At 33.1% G+C, this 17,442-nt stretch overlaps 1 protein-coding gene across 2 annotated transcripts in view; it reads right to left on the bottom strand.

Annotated features, from left to right (window-relative positions):
• Positions 1 to 8,943, bottom strand: part of LOC123314513 (mushroom body large-type Kenyon cell-specific protein 1) — a 125,056-nt gene extending 116,113 nt beyond the window's left edge. For both annotated transcript variants that reach the window (XM_044899840.1, XM_044899841.1), the window contains exons 1-2: positions 8,750 to 8,943; positions 8,255 to 8,689 (exon numbers count right to left, since the gene is read on the bottom strand). In XM_044899840.1, the coding sequence (XP_044755775.1) occupies positions 8,255 to 8,348 (94 nt within the window). In that variant the 5' untranslated portion in view covers positions 8,349 to 8,689; positions 8,750 to 8,943. The remainder of the gene's footprint in view (positions 1 to 8,254; positions 8,690 to 8,749) is intronic.
• Between the last annotated feature and the right edge of the window lie 8,499 nt (positions 8,944 to 17,442).

Raw genomic sequence — 17,442 nt, 5'->3', positions numbered from 1 at the left:
TTGTTAGCCTAGACCAGTTCCAGGCATAAAAAAATATTGAGTTACTAGCAACGAACAATAACTCATTAGAAGTGTCAGTGTGAAGTTTCAGGCCAAAAAGTAAACCAGAGTTACGCAATAAATTAAAAGAAAGAAGATGTCCACCGAAATTGTGAAAATCGAAAAATTGGAGTATCGAGCCATCATCAAGTAGATACCTGTATTTAAAAGGGTAACTGCCAATTCACAATGATGTTCATGGTAATGGTAATGTTAAAAGTGAGCTACGATGTTAACGCTTAAATAATAATAAATTTAAGAAATATTTATCATTATCATTAACATTACGCTTGACATTAACATTGATGTGAAGAGTATCATAGTAGCTCTATTATTTATTATTATTTAAGCGTTTACATTGTAGCTCACCGCTAACATTACCATAACCATTAACATCATTGTGAATTGGCAGTAAGAGGTAAGCAGATTTACGAATATATGCTTAATACCCTTGGTAATCAATGTCCTTCGTATGCGACCGTGAAAAATTGGACTGCAAGCTTCAAAAGAGGTAAATTTTCCATTGAAGATGATGACCGATCGGGAAGGCCAGTTTCTGTGTCAGTCCCCGAAAATATCGATGCAGTTCATGACATGATTTTATCAGACCGTCGAATTGGCCTGAAACGGATATCCGAAGCACTGAATATTTCATACGAACGCGTTCATTATATAGTTCACGTCAATTTGGACATGAGAAAAATTGCTGCAAAATGGATACCCAAATGTTTGAATATTGACTAAAAGCGTGCAAGGGTAGAAGCATCGCGTTCGATTTGTGCTCGATTTGAAAACGATGTAGACTTCTTAAACCGAATTGTTGCTCTGGATGAGACTTGGGTATATTTCTACGATCCAGAAACAAAGCAACAATCGATGGAAAAGTTCTTTTTTCAGTTTTTTGGGATTGCCATGAAGTAATCATGATTGATTTTTTGGATAAGGGTAGAACAATAACCGGAGATTACTATTCGACACTCTACGGGAGAAAATTAAAGAGAAAAGACGCGGAAAGCTATCCAAAGGTGTTTTGTTTTTGCAGGACAACACCCCTGCACACAAATCTCATGTTTCTATGCGGAAAATTCGTGACTTAGGGTTTGGATAACTACAGAACACCCCCCCTTATTCAGCCGATTTGACTCCATCCAACTATCATCTCCTTCCTAAATTGAAAAATGTTTAAAAGGTCGTACATTTTCTTTTAACTAGGAGGTAATAAAAGCTGTGGAGGTCTGGTTTACAGAGCAAGAAGAAACATTTTTTTTGAAAGGTCTAGAGACGTTGCAGGTTCGCTGTAATAAGTAAATTTATCCAATTAAGAGGACAACAATATGTTGAGTAATAAAATATTTTGACATTGAAATTTTGTTTGGTTCTATAGTAGGCTAAGAATTTTTCAATATATCCTGGAAATATGATAATTTATTGAGCAATTTGCGAAACCTAAGTTGACATCTATTTCCAGTATAATTTTAAGTAACGAAAACATGAAAATACTTATTTCAGATTTTCTATGCATCCTTCCTTCCTAATTTGAGCCAATACTGTCATTTCTGAAGTAATTCATCGGCAATTTACGGACAGCTTGTATCTCAGCCTGTGTGTCCTGCATATCATATTATATACTCATCCAGCTTCAATGGATCAGTCATAATCATTTTTTTATGTGTTATTCCTCCATTCTGAACTTTGAACGTTGGAACACCAGAGAGGATCGTTGCCACTCATCACTGATTTTTTTCTCATTTCTATACAGAGTGAGTAAAAAGTAACGCAGACTAGACTATGGTTTCATCACAATATAATAATAATATTATTATTATTAAAACGCCTCAACTACTAATGTGTTCTGTGATGAAACCATAGTCTAACAATAAATGAATTATTAGCCCGTGGATGAAGCCATAAATATAATGCACGAAACACGAAAAAAACGCCTGAGTAATTTCAGAACTCACCTTGAAAATTCAATAAAAATTTTCTTTTATATTACTTGGATTTGAGAGCCGAGGACATTCCAAGGATTGTAAAATGATGAAAGCAACCTAAAGGCACAAATATAATTAAAAAAAAATACGTTTCCATTGAAATGGTTTTTTCTATTTTTTACAAAGTTGGCAAACGTTCCTGAACTCGTCCATTACAGGTAAATGAAAAGTTGCGTATTTTGAAATAAAAATTGACCTGTTCGAGTACTATTCTGCAAAATAGAAAATATTAAAGGTATTAATTCTGTGAGTACTTTTACTCACTCTGTGTATATTTAATAGAGCTTGCAATAGTCTTTGAAGAAAAATGGAGAATATGTTGTTTTTTATTAGTTTTTCGGGATCTTACTAGTTTAATAACACGAGTTCAGAGACAGTAATAATGAATAAATATTAACTCACGAACCCAGTTCGATAGATTCAAGCGGCAAACTTTATAGTACTATGAACTCATCAGATTTGTATAATTTCCGCTCCTTTTATCATCAAGATTTCAGACAAGTCGTCTGAGATGGGGTCAGGTGAAGCGTAAATAATAAGTCATCTCAGTGTTTTACGCAGTGAATCTCGCTCTGATTTCTGAGTGAAATTGCTCGATCTTTGTACCTATATTTTATATCAATAAAGACATTCATTGCTACTATCGTTTTGATATCCATTCATTCCTCTCTCACACTTCTTATAAATATTAACATTGTACATTTCATTTATTTTTTCAAAATGTAGTATGAAAATATCTATTGTATAGTCCATTCAAGAATCAATGACATCCTAGTAGGCCATGAGAATACAGACGCACATAAACTGGTCATAAAAGATCTATTATAATATCTGAAATTATTATTAGTATTAGTGCTCGAAAAAACTTCTTCAAATACAAAAATTGAGATCGAAAGAATCAGCTTTTATAATTGATACAAATATTTTCTGAATTTGTTTCATTGAACCAAAAATATAAGCAAAAGAACAATATTCAAGATATCTTCGATCAGCGCATAGACTTATATTATTCTCGATATTATTGGTGTATCTATAGGTCAGTGTTTATTCCCACCCAGTACTAACCTGAATCCCAACTCAAAATCCTACTCTTTGGGCTATTAGCAACGTAAATTCGATTTTCCACAGCTACCCGAGATGTCGATCATTTTTGACTGAATAGGGTGTAATTTCAAATCAATTCTCAGTAAAAAAAATTTTTTATAAGTTAGGTATAATAAAAGTACATATTCTTATTCGAAATATACATTGGATCACTATTTAGAGGTATGAGGTATGTGAAATCTCAGAAGCACGATCCATAGTTGTCTTATAGGTATACAGCATATATAGAAGGCCAGTTGTAGACTCATACCTACTTACAAATCATACACTGTGTTAGGTAGGTGAACAAGAGTAAACCTTGACATTCTAATACGAAACTTGAATTGGTACTTTCATAGAAATAAGTGAGACAGTTCGTCAACGAGTATGTCTCGGAGTTTTTATTGAAGTGATAAACGGTAGCCAATGAAATAGGAACTACACTTATAGGATGCACTTCAATTTCAAACCTCAAAGAGTTTGAGAAGCATAGTTTCTGCGGTCGCCGTACAAAAGTAACTTATTTTTGAAACACCTGTAACGGATATGTAAAGCAAAGAAAACCACCACCAACAAAATTTCGATATAGAATTTGAAGGCATTTTTGGAGATCTAAATTATTATGATCTGGCTTATCTTGAAATTAATCTTTTTTTTATTACAAAAGATCATAATTAGAAGGGGAACTATACTCATGAATAAAATAATTGGTTCTTCATTCCTTTCCCTAAATTTATGGTATTTTTTCACCAAATTAAAAACATTCAGAATTTCCTCTGTCTGTTTGTCAAGCCTCATATTCGGAATGGCCTAACAGATATAATGGCGGAATTTGAGATGATTTTGTGGCGTAGAACGTTCTCAAACTTCATTTTCCTCAGCTGCCATATTGAAAAAAATTAATAGTGTACTTTGCACGTCATCAGCAACGAAATAAAATTTTCGAATTTTCGTTGGTTCTTAACACTTCTTAGGTTGAGGCTTTGTCAAAAAAGCAGAGAAAAGCATTTAGATTAGGTACGTTCTCAACTTTCTATGAATCTTAAAACTTCTTGAAATATCTTTATTAGGCTATTTCATTTTCAACAAAATGTCGAAAGCCGTAGAAAAAATGATTGGTGGATATTTTTATTATTTATCTTATTTTTTTTCTTCATACTGAAAGAAATCGAGAAGAATATGGACAACAGGATGGAGAATAAATACACAATTGCAAGTACGTACAATTCTTGTGAGTATAATATTACCAAGAATATTACTTTGTAACATTTGAAACAAGTTGTGACCATTTATGTACATGAAAGCGGTTCCGAGTTGTAGAAAATTATATATTTATTGAGTCTGAAGATGATTTTCGAGCTCAATTCTCATGATAAATTGTATAGATTAAGTAATCTTCGATATTTTTCAATGAGGAAATATTTCCGGTAAAGGCAGAGACATTTCAAATACAGTATGTAATTATTTTTGTGATGCTTGCAAATAAGAAAATTTCTGGGAGGTCGAATTTTTCCACAGCTAGATTCGAAAGGATAATTGTAATAGATGTGAATTAAAAAAAGAAATGATAGCTACGTTACTAGCTATTTCAGCAGCAAATTTGAAACGGTACTCTACGACGCAACGACCTTCGTATAATAAGCGATCAATTATTTCATCAGATATACCGACCTAGGTCTAAATTACTCAAATGAGCATCGGTACTATCATATATAATAATTATCGTTATTTTTCGACGAAATCATGAATTAGGAAAACGAAAATGAATAAATAAAATTGTTTTTTATATGAAGAACCAACCATATAAATCGCTTGATTGATCCTTTGCCGGCGGTAGAAATAATTGTTGATGGAGAAACCTCAACTTACGACGTAGGTTTCTATCGTGGTGTAATATTTGGAATTTTCAAGGTAAATTTGTGCAATTTTATTCAGAGAATTAGTGATGGTAGAAATCCCTTATTAGCAATTATAGGTTTATGGTAATTATCGAATTTGAAAAATTTAACTTTCGAAACTTCAATCATTCTACACGAAGAGAATTTAGTTGTTCAAAAATTTTAAGAGGAAGAATTCCATGACACGACCCAAACATTTTATTCCTGATTTGGACTTCAATAAAATATAATAACAAAATAATGATTCCTGGAATGATTCACACGATTTTCTTCGTGGAAAGAAAAAAAAACGCTAAACTTCGATTAACTTATATAGAGAAATAATATCGAGATAATATAGAGAATACAATATAATAATACACAATTTCTACTTTAACAGCAGGAACCGCGGTAGGGAAACATTTAAGTATTTGGGGACTCAATGATAGAAACAAAGGAGCAAATGGGGACAATAATTATTATAACTTATAACATATTTCATATTTTGTGCAGGAACTAACCAAATCTATCAAATTAAAACAAGACAATCACTAACGAGGTCACTATACTATCCTTGAAATGGGATGAAAATTAGTTATTATTTAAAAATTTTCAATTTTTATATTGTATTCCATATGGATACCTTCTCGATATATTATTTGTGATTCGATTTTCGCAATGTATCATTTTTTCCGTCAAGGACAATAAATATCTTGAATTTTGTTTATCTAAATACCTACTAAATACAGGTCGAGTCTTTAACTTATACAAATATTTTAACAATAGATTCTTGAGCTCGAAAGAAACACTTTTTTCCTTTACCAGTTTTTCCGAATCAGCTCGGTTCAAAAGAAAGAGGCTGTTGAAAAAATCATAAAAAATTAATTTTCAGTTTTATCTCACGAACGGATTTATCGAATGCAAGGAACTTCGGAATATAGTTTTTCATTTATTTGATGAATCTTTTTCGAACACAGGATATCACCCACGTCTTATATAGTTTTCTCATTATGATCATTATATCATAAAAATACCAAAAATTCAAAGAACCCAACTCCTGAAACTAAGTTGGATGATCGGTTGGATGCTATGCAATGAATATTTGAACGTTTTGTAAAATAAAGCATTCTTCGTATTTTGCCGTATAATGCGCAGTTTTCGAGTTATTTGATGTAAAAAAATAAAAATATCTGTGAAATTTGAATATTTGACCTAATGCAACTCTTTTTGAAAGATCCACATAGATGTGAAGTGTCACAGATTTAGCAAATTATACTGAAGGTTTTTCCCGGAGTGGCACAGCTCATCATACAAATTCAAAATGGCTATATCTTTTTATCAGGACCGAAACGGAGAAATGGTATAGGAAAAAGCGTTTCTTCTCGCGTTTCTTTTGAACTCAAGAATCTACTGTTAAAATATTTGTACGAGTTAAAGACTCACCCTGTATATAGGAGAAAATGTGGGAATTTGTTGATCATTGAAATACTTAGTGATTATTAGTTTCAGACTGAAAAGAATTGCGGGAAAAAATGAGGTCTGCTTCTATTCAGGATTGATTAAAAAGTGATCCTGCTCAATGTTTGGCAGTATAAGCCAAAATTGTGGAAGCATGCAGCCCTGGAAGCAGCCTAATTCATCTTACGAGACATCCTACTACAAATTTTTCACCATCAATTATTTCAGTTAAACAATGAGAAATTATTAAAAAGAATATGTTACGAAAGAATATCACTGAAAATATCTTATTCTTGTAAAACATTCTGTACGGAATTTAAAATGTTATTAGTTATCAGAATCAGTTCAATTCTTATGAAATTAAATCCCCATTTTCATAGTAAACTGAAAAAGCATAACTATTTATTATAAATTCAATATGTAGGTATCGAGGTATAGGTAATGTAGACTCGTATGTAGAGGTTAAAATATAAAGACAATAGTCGATTTCGCTTATTTTTTCAATAAGATTTTCAGCAAATTTTCTGGGTATGATTTAGTTGAGAAGAAAAATTGGTTATTGAAAAATGGATAATTTGTGTTGAGAGCTAGAGATAAGTATTATTTATTCAATTGTTTTATTGAATTGCTAAGGTGGTTTATATTGAATATCAGTTCATCCCGACATTGAAGCAAAATTTAAAGAATTTTTCAGGCAATATCAGATGCGTTTTTTTTAAATTTATATATGTACTTATTAATTTATTCATATACACTATTCAATATTTTCGTACAGATCAAAAGCGAATAATAATAGGGTAACGGAATAAATTTTTTCTATTCAACTTCTTGAAATTACATCTTATTTAGCCATCAATTGTTTCCAAACACTGAAAAATTTAGATATACTTTCGAGGATATTTTGTTGGATGAGAATCAATCGAAGGGAGAATGTTGAACTGACAATTAGTTGAGGTATGCAACAAAAGGACCAAAATTTGGATCGAAAATAATTCGTTCTTCGAATGAAACCTTCACTTACATTCACAAATTTTCATAAAACTGCGTTTCCCAATTGGCAAATTTTTTCATTCTACTTGAAGCAATTTTAATCGAAATTTTGCTTGAAATATGTTCACTGCAAACTGATAATTAAGAATACAGGTTTAATTTTAGAACCGAATCGATATTGTGTTAACGTCGTTAGCTGAAACGATAGGCCTAATTCAATTTGTTTTGGGGAATCCCTACAGCGCCTGAATTAGACCCTAAATGACGGTGTTCCAATGGAAACGAGGATATCCCGATCCTTCGAGTTGTACACGAATAGAAAAATTTTCGTGAAAACTTGTTAGTTGGCCATGGAAGCTCCCGGCTAATCCCAGACTAACGGTATCCGCTCTCGCATCGTTTTCGCGAGATGTTTTTGATTGAAAATCCATAACGTAGAGGAAGCCGGAAAGTTCCAGAAAAATAAAGGCTGCAGAAATAATATAATTCGGCGCGATGTGGAAAAATTGGGTCCACGACGCATCGAAAAAAGTGCATCTTAAAAATCATTAAATGCAGCAAGGATAACGGGAAAGAAAAGCCCGAATTTCCGGCAGACGCACGGCGTTCAAAATTTCCGAATCGTCGGCTGCGAGTGAATAAAACATCAGGGGAGGGGATGCGATCAGTTTGATTTGATGAGAAAATTTGAAAATTCGGCAGGCAACAGGTCAGTGTGGGGTCCGCTCTCGGCAGCGGCGAATTGGTGCCGAAACAGGGGGAAAGACTTGAGGCGAAAAGCTGGCCGTTATTAGGAATATTGATTTTCAGACTTACCAACGATGTGAACCATGGTTTTTGTCCATCTTTGCAGTTCTCTTCTAATATTTCGTTTCTGTTGTACACATCGCGAATAGGAGCATTCCGCCATTTTTTACTGGCAGTATGTTAGTAATTACACCTTTTTGTCTACCGAAATCCCGATTACCCATCGCTTAAAATTCATTACACCAAATTTTACATAAATAAATCCAGGTGTCGATCGAGAAGCGCACTCAAAGTCAAAAAACACAAGTAAGTAGAGTTCGGTCACTTAAATCCTTGAATGTCACAGAAAAAAGCACTAATTATCCTAGTTAATTGAGAAAAAAAGTCACTGAACAAAATTAGATCACTTGACGGGTAAAAAAGTTCGTGTCCGGCGAACATTCGTGAGGTTTCTTCATGTTCAAAGTCGGTTTCGGTGTCTCTTTGCCATTTTTCCTGCGATATCTGCGAAAAAATAGGGTACGTAAGGTTAAAATGCACAAGAAATCAACAGATTCAACCTACTTGCCTTGATTAGTTACATTGTCCAGACCGGGTAGCACGTTGAGTTGTTTTAAAATTTTGCAGTATGAATGTGCTGTATGAATGGTGGTCTGTATCACAACTGTAGTAACGTCATAATATTCGATGCAACAAGTACGACGCCTATCGGCGCTTGTATGCACTTGCATTTTCCCTTCTCTCGGCTTACTAGATCAGCGTGCATCCCTACATCTTTCCTCTCTCTCGTTCTCTACAAGCATGGCAATTCAACTCGTTTCCCAAATACTCTGAAGGTTGTGTCGTCTCTGTTCGAATTCTCTTTGTATTCTTTTCTAACGTATTAATTTCATAGGTTCGAAAACGTCCTTTCTCGCTCTACGAAAGTCTTTGTCTAGTGACCTGAAGCCTGTTTTCAGTCTATGCATCTTGCTCTAGCCGATTCGTCAATTATTTTCGTTGTCTTTTTTCAGATGCGAATTTTTCCTCTTCGTCTTTGAAATTTCCCGGTTTGAAAGGACTTGAATGATGATATATCTCCTTACATTCATTTCTTGGCAGTCTAGTTCATGTACAGTCGTTCTAAAAGTAGATAGACGCGAGATAGGGTCTCGCTTTATTATGACTAGAGGTAGGTCAGTAATAAAACGGCTATTTAATTACTTACTACATCATTACATCTCATTTCTTCAAATTACATAAGCATTATTTGTTATTTCCTTCGTTATTCAATAATGCAAAAGTTATTGACTGTGGAAATATAGTTTGTTACTGTTGAGGGGCACTTGATTTTTACTGTGTGTGGAAGACTTTGAAGGATTAGAGTTGATTTGATATTCAGCTATTTCAGGCAGTGGCACACTTCATATGAACGAAAAATATCATAAAGTTTATAAAAAAGCACTCGTACATTGAAAAACAGCTCTAAAATATTTTCTTCGTTTTCAAAAAAATGAAGTAGTAGTTCTTCAGCGTCTTCATCTTCCTTACATATTATCCCTTTCTCCCAACCCTCGAAAAATTATCAATCGAGTGCAAGAGATGAAAGATGATGAAATGGTCCGTAAACTGCATCGTTTTTGAATCGAATGAATTTTACCCATGTACTCATCATGACTATTTTTCTTGATGCATCTTTATTCATTATGGGAAATGACATGATTTAATTGGCCTCTATTAGGATTTTGTGTCGAAATATCTTATTCTCGAAATATACAGGAGAAATAAAGTTGTTTTGTACATTGTTCCTGAGATCGAAATTCAAATCATTAATTATTTGCGTTATTTTTACGCTAATGAAAATAATTGAACGAATAATTTAAAAGATGATTGTCGGTTCTCGAATGAAGTATTTTTCAAACGCCATAAAGATTCAGAGAAAATGCACATATGTAATCTCAAAATCAGTGAATCTATGAATTGTTCTATCTGAACATTATCATTCAAATGAGGTCGGAAAAAAAATATTCTGAATGGGTTCAATAATTTTCAAAGAAAGTTAATAAGCTTCATAATCTTAAAAAAAGCTATAAATTATTTTCGATCCAAGTTCTTACTGTTAAATTTAAATCTATTTTGCAGCATCTCCAATGCGTCTGATTAAAGTTAACTTTTCATGCGATTATATGTAATGAACGTCTCATTTCCGAATATACCTTGATGACGAAAAAAGTTTAGATTTTATGAATTTTCATATTCATGCAACTAATTTAGAACAAAAATGAAATAAATAGATGTGTGAATATGTTTTGATTTTGGTTCTACTATTCGGGTTACACCTATTAATTCAAATGACAATTCACTTGATATTTGGCATTCTCAAAAACAATAAAATTATAATTTATGGTTTATTCTTTCTAAATTCCAGTTTGCGGAATAAACAATAATAATTCATGATATTTATTTATGAGGAATAGAGTAGATTCACACAAGAAGTGCTCAGGTTTTCGAGCGAAAAATACGTAATTCATAAAACTATATCGGGGGATTAGGTTTTAATATTATTAGATTGAAAATTGAATACAGCTTTTTTTCTCATTTCTCTTTCGACATGTAACATTTCATTACTGGCAATTTAACCACTATATGTCGGTCATAAAATGACATCCTATATCAGCTGCTCATCAGAAAATATTACAAAACTGTGGCAAATGATCAATCCACTTGTTCAATACTTGTCAAATTTAAATGTAGTAATGAATACTGAAAATTAGAAATTTTGCTTATTAATGTGATAACCATTTTATAATGTAAATTTTCCACATTTTGCAGAAGAGTATTCTTTTGTTATTAAACAATAAATTATTTCCGCTTTATAGAGTTGAAATGATATTGGGTTTGAATTCTCTATTTTTCTCGAACCTTGAGAATTTGTTGTGCAAAGCGTTGAAACAATTTTGGGATTCGATAAATGGCTCTTTTTGAACGTTTCCCACTGCTACAAATTTCAAAAAATTTGTTTTCAAGAATAGTCCGCTTTTTAATATGACAAATCGTTTATATCAGGATGAGTCTTTGACATGTATATACAGGGTGAGTCTTTGACTCGTACAAATGTTTTAACAGTTGATTCTTGAGGTAAAAAGGAACACTTTTTCCGTATACCATTTTTCCGATTCGGCCCTGATAAAAAGCTAAGCTAAGCTAGATAAATCTGTGGATCTTTTGAACAGAGCAAAAGTACCCAATTTTTCAAATTTCACAGATATTTTTAATTTTCGCTTATCAAATTACTCGAAAACGGCGTATTTTACGAGAAAATACGTAGAATAATTTTATTTTGCAAAATGTTCAAAAATTCATTAGATAGCGTCCAACTTAGTTTCAAGTTTCAAGAATTGGGTTTTTTGAATTCTTGGTATTTTTATGGTAATGCTCATAATGAAAAAATGGATGACGGGGATGATATCTGGTGTTCGGAAAAGATTAATCAAATAAATGAAAAATAATTTTCCGAAATTCATTTCATTCGATAAAACAGTTTGTGAGATAGAACAAAAAATAACACTTTTTATGGTTTTTCAACAGCCTCTATATTTTAAACCAGCCGATACGGAAAATATGTTAAAGGAAAAAGTGTTTCTTTTGCCCTCAAGAATTTACTGTTATAATATTTGAACGAGCCAAAGACTATTTATTTATTACTATATATTTTAATAGTTTATTCTTGAGGTCAAAAGAAACACAATTTTTTCCGATTCGACAAAAATATACAACTATTTTAAGTTCTCATAGCAAATATTTAATTCTCTGGACTGGATCTTAAACAGATTTGAATTCAGCCGAAGTACGCAAATTTCCCAATTTCACAGATATTTTTTACTTTTCAATATTAAATTACTCGACAACGGCGAGAAAATAGGAGGAATAATGCTATTATGTGATTAGAATTTTGTGATTAAAATTTTGTATTCGGAAAACATTAATCGAATAGATTAAAAACTATAATGCCGAAAATCATTCCATTCGAGGAAATCGTTTGTTAGAAATAATTAAAAATATTTTTTTATGGATTTTTCAACTGTACTTTTCAACCTTTTTAAACGTGCCGAATTGAACAAAATTGTAAAGTGAAAAAGTGTTTCTCTTGACCTCAAGAATCTTCTGTTAAAAAATATGTACAAATTGAAGACTGGCCCTGTATATGATCAATTGATGAAGTTTCCCAGAGCTTTTTTCCGAACGTAGCGAATAAATTCTCGAAACAAACCATAAATGTGTCAGGGAAAAGACGTGAAATATTTTCCGCAACTTTTCTACCGACTGGAAAGTAAATTGCGTCAACCTCAAATTTACGCAAAGGTCAACGAATCCCCGTTATCAAATCTTCATTTCCATCGAGTTGCGGTTTACTCTGTCTGCGAAAACAAAAACGAGCCTAAACGTAGAGCCGGGTTGTCGTCATACTTCCTTGAGAATTCTTCAAACGAGTAGGCATCAAATTATCGATCTCCACATTCGGATAGTGGCGCAATTCAGCCTCCAAAACCTGATGGGAGAATCATCGTGCTCGATCCTTTATGTCGAGATTTCATTTAACTGCGTCTCAAAATATCGGTCTTCACTTCGAACACCAAGAATGCATTCATCTGCATTCTTACAGCTGTTACACTACCCAACAATTCAAGGCCGTACGGAGTGCATAATACATGTACGAGGTGATATCAAATGGTGATTGCTGGGTAATGTGAGGAAGGAGAGGTATTATATAGGGCTGGGCTCTGGACCGTTGTGTTCCTTATCGTCGAAATTCGAATAACTGTTGAGATAATTGAACTGAGCAGCTTATGAAGTGAGACAGTTGGAAAATAGCCTCTTTGTTTGACTAGTTATATCTTCGACATTACTTTGGTGGAGTTGGATTTTCACTTTTCACCCCCATAATGCAAAACATTATCGTTGGCCTGTATATACCCCTGACGCCGGGTATTTTTTTCAATTGTTTTTGAATGTGGGACAAACAAAAATTTTAGTTTTTTGACTAGGAATGTGAGAATAGTAGGGCTTCATAAAGTTTTTTTGATTATGGGTGGATTTTTGGTTCAACAGCTGAGGATAATTGAACAGTAGTTTCTTATTCTGAAACTGAAGAAGGAAAACTTCATCGCCACTGGATTTTTCACTGTTTTTTTTTTCATTTTTCTTGATTTCAATGAATCCCTCCACTTTTGGACCCTTTTTTCTTAATTTTTCTTTATAAATTTGAGACATAGACAACAGACAAAAGGAAGTTGTCTTTTTAGGGGCAAACAAACCATCTATGACGTTTATGATCATAAAATTTCAAATTGTACTAGTCAATATTGACAATAATAGTCAGTTTTCTTTCATACCGCAGTTTCATATCACCACTCGCTCTATCAGGGCAGGCTATGATGATCGAATAGGTAGGTACCCCCAGCGGTACCCCTAGGAGCCAATTGGTGGATAGTAAGAGGCAGCATCCCCTACAACCCATAAATGTAGGCGGGACCATAAGAGTGACATACACTAGTCACTTCACTATGCCAAAACCGGAAGCATACTTCAATTTATTACATTTTTATTACAATTCATTACATTTTTATTACAATTTATTACATTTTTATTACAATTTATTACACCAACCAAGCACGTCCGAATTATATTATCTACACTTGCCATTTCTAGGATATTTCTGTTCGGTGTAGGTTCTACACCACCCACTTGTAACTTTTGCAGTAATTTTGCGTGTGAGGGCGAAATGGGATTTAGACTAGAATTTGTTAGCATACAGGGTGTTTTCTAATTGAATGTCAATCTTTATGGGCGTGATTTTTGGGCCCATTTTAAGAAAAAAACTTTATATGAACATATGTCCCAAACGTCTTACCTTTTGAGATACAGGGTGGTAAAGTTTTCAAAAATAAATCATTTATTATCAATATCTACAATACCACTTCAAATATTTCAATGAAATTTGTCATACATGTATACTATGAATCAAGGGGCATTTTTTAATGTATCACTTTTTTCTTAATTTCCACCAGTGGCGTTCGTACGTAATTTGACCCACCTATTTTGGCAGAGATTGATGTTACGCCACAGATTTTTCCTGAAATAAAAATTATTTTTGAAATTCCCAATCATTTCTTACCGAAGTTGATTACTTGACTTTTTTCAATCCCATTCACGGTTTCCGCTTAAAAAAATCAAAACCGTTTCTCTGCATAATCATAAAAATATCCTAAATACATACATATGACAATATCACCGTGCAGAGACATACGTAGATTTTATTTTTTAGATGAAACCCGTGAGTCGGATTGAAAAAATTAAAGAGATCAATATTTGATCATAGTTGAATACAGTCAGTGGCGTGTTCATAAAAAGTTTTCTTCTTAAAATGGGCCCAAAAATCACCCCCATAAATATTGACATTCAATTGGGAAACACCCTGTATATTCATTAAAACTGACTCATCAAGTCAAAGCACAATTTTGATCTGTCTACTTTTGATATAAAGTCGTTTAGGTGGGTACTCCAAGAGATATAATATATGGTAGTGAAATATTTTTTTACACCAGAACACCTGATGCTGACGGATCACAACATCTATTTCTAATTATGTAGTCTATGATGACTAAAGAATAACGATTCGGGTTAAAAAAAATTTAACGGTTCGGATGTATTTGACATTTGAAAATACTACATTTTTCAAAGTAAAATATCTTATTACACCAGACACCCTGATTATGTGATATATGTGATGATCAACCATTTGGTTAAAAGAAAATGGGATATTTAGACTAGAACATCATTCTTTTCGGTGTATTCAAAAAGTAGGTACCTACGTTTTTCGAAGTAAAATATTGATTTATGATTGTGGTTTTCTACCTCTTCGTCCTCCTTTCTGATGAACTTCATCACAAACATGAATACTCTGAATATGTTAGCGTTCTTCTCTAAATAAATTTTGCCAGAGAGATTACCGGGTATAAAAAAGGGCCGATTATGTGATTTTCATGAATACCTACCCAAACATTTAATTTTTGGGGTTGAGTATGCATCTCAGGAAATCATCTTGCAATACCGACAGTTATGTCGTTATGCCGGATTAAAATGCCGTAAGTTAAAATGGACATTCATCCGAAAAACAGATATCGAACATTTAGTTTTAATTACGTTATTCATTTCACTGACCACTTCACTGGAGTCGGCGATCGGGATCATCCTCATTCAGTTCCTGAACCAATATCTTATAAGGATGGAATTTATGTTGTTTAAGGATTCTCATGATTGTTGTGCGTGAAACACCAGATACATAGGACAATTTCCTAGTAACTAAAGGTCGGATCTATTGCTACATGATCTAAGACAGGCACGTTCCTCGCTTCGTCCCTGTCATGAACCCTCCTTTCGTTTCCGACTGAACCAGTAGCGTTGAATTTGGCAACCATATGCACAACTTAAGCATCCGATACATGTTTTCTAGGCTGTTCTTCATTAAATGAAGACGCTGTTGTTCACGTAGTGTTGTTATTTCTAAAAAATAATTTTACCATTTCCACCCTTTGTTCTACAGAGAATAGGTACCATTTTAATTATACTACAAATTTAAAATCGCTTTGACACACTTGTAACGTTCTCAAAAATTCATGATCGTCCATTGATTTTTTTGGAAAAAAAAATACATTTTTGGACCAATAATTTACAACATAATTACTAAATACCTTTGAAATATGTCGGATACGAATAATAATGAGGGGGATCACGCCTTGACAGGGAGGCAGTGAATAAAATAATAAGAATTATTCAGATGCTGATATGAATATCAACAATATCTGAATTGGTCTAGCCAATTTGCCATCGTCAGGGCCACTAAATGAAGAACGTTCCACCGAAGAAATGCAGATGCAAAATGAATATTTTCATTTTGGGGACTCAGTGAATATCACCTTTCAAAATACCATTCCTATTCGATAAATTTTTTCTAAAGTACCTACGTCATAAGAACAAAGTGGTCCAAAACGTATCTTCCTCTCTCTATAGAGAGGAAGATATATTTTGGACCTTCCTCTCTACAGAGAGAAGATACGTTTTGGACCACTTGGAAGTTATATGTGATATACAGATATCACATAAAATATAACACTCAGAACCTAAAAAATGGTTTTTGGATATTCGGATTAGAATCAAACAGAAAATCCTATTCAACCCGTACCTCGTACATCATGACAATGTGCCACTCACTGCACACTCCTTGCTCCTGAGAAGCTGAACATTGAGTTTCCTACTAGGTACCAGATAGTTTATTTACTACTTTGACCTTATCGTTTTTCACAATTAAAGTAGCGTTTCCTTCGGAACAGATTTCCATTGAAACATTGCCTGGAGGAGTCGGGCATATATGTAATTGTATTTGGAATGTGGTTATGATTGATATCTTTGTAACGCGTCTAAAATCGATTTGAGTTTAGGACTCATTTACATTCATTACTTATCCTTGACGGAATCATTCAAAGGGTATACATATATCCAATGTATTGTTGGAGGCTTCCACGATCGGATACTATGTGAATATTGGAAGTTGCAGGGCTTTTTAGCCGTCGACTTTCAGTTTTTCTGTAATTTTTCAAAGACATCTGCCAAAAATCCCGGAAACTCTTCAATATTTACAGATATGAAAGATCAAAGAAGTTTTATAGCACTGAGTTTGTTACATCGTTGAATCATTCAAGAAGACTTCAGGATGAATATTGTATGATATGGGTAGGCAAATGTCACGCACTCATTGCAAACAATGGCCAATCTATCCATAAAACGATAAGCGAGAAAAAGTGAAATAGTTTAAAGCATTAAAAAGATATTCCAAATAAGGCAAAAAACGTTCAGGATTATTCTACTATTACTTTTCTTGAATCTTCCTAGGGATTTCGGTTCGAATATCCAAAGTGAAAAAATTGTGTTGAATTGAGTGTTAGAATTTATATCCTATTTCCCAGAAGGAATTTTTAAAACAATATTGCTTAACAAATACAAAATATTGAAACAATATATGTTTTCACATATATTGAGATCCAGATGAGTCAAGTTCATTTCAGAAACCGTCAATTTTATTCCAGAATAATTGTCAATTTCATTTCAGTAATGGTCATTTGAATTTCAGTTTAGTCATATTTATTTCAGAAAGCTTCAAATGTATTTCAGGTTAGTCATTTTGATTTAAACCCTCTATTATTGCCAGATTATTGATCAGA

This window comes from Coccinella septempunctata, chromosome 5 (assembly GCF_907165205.1).
Source record: "Coccinella septempunctata chromosome 5, icCocSept1.1, whole genome shotgun sequence".
Classification (NCBI taxonomy): domain Eukaryota; kingdom Metazoa; phylum Arthropoda; class Insecta; order Coleoptera; family Coccinellidae; genus Coccinella; species Coccinella septempunctata.
This window is presented reverse-complemented; position numbering and strand designations above follow the sequence as displayed.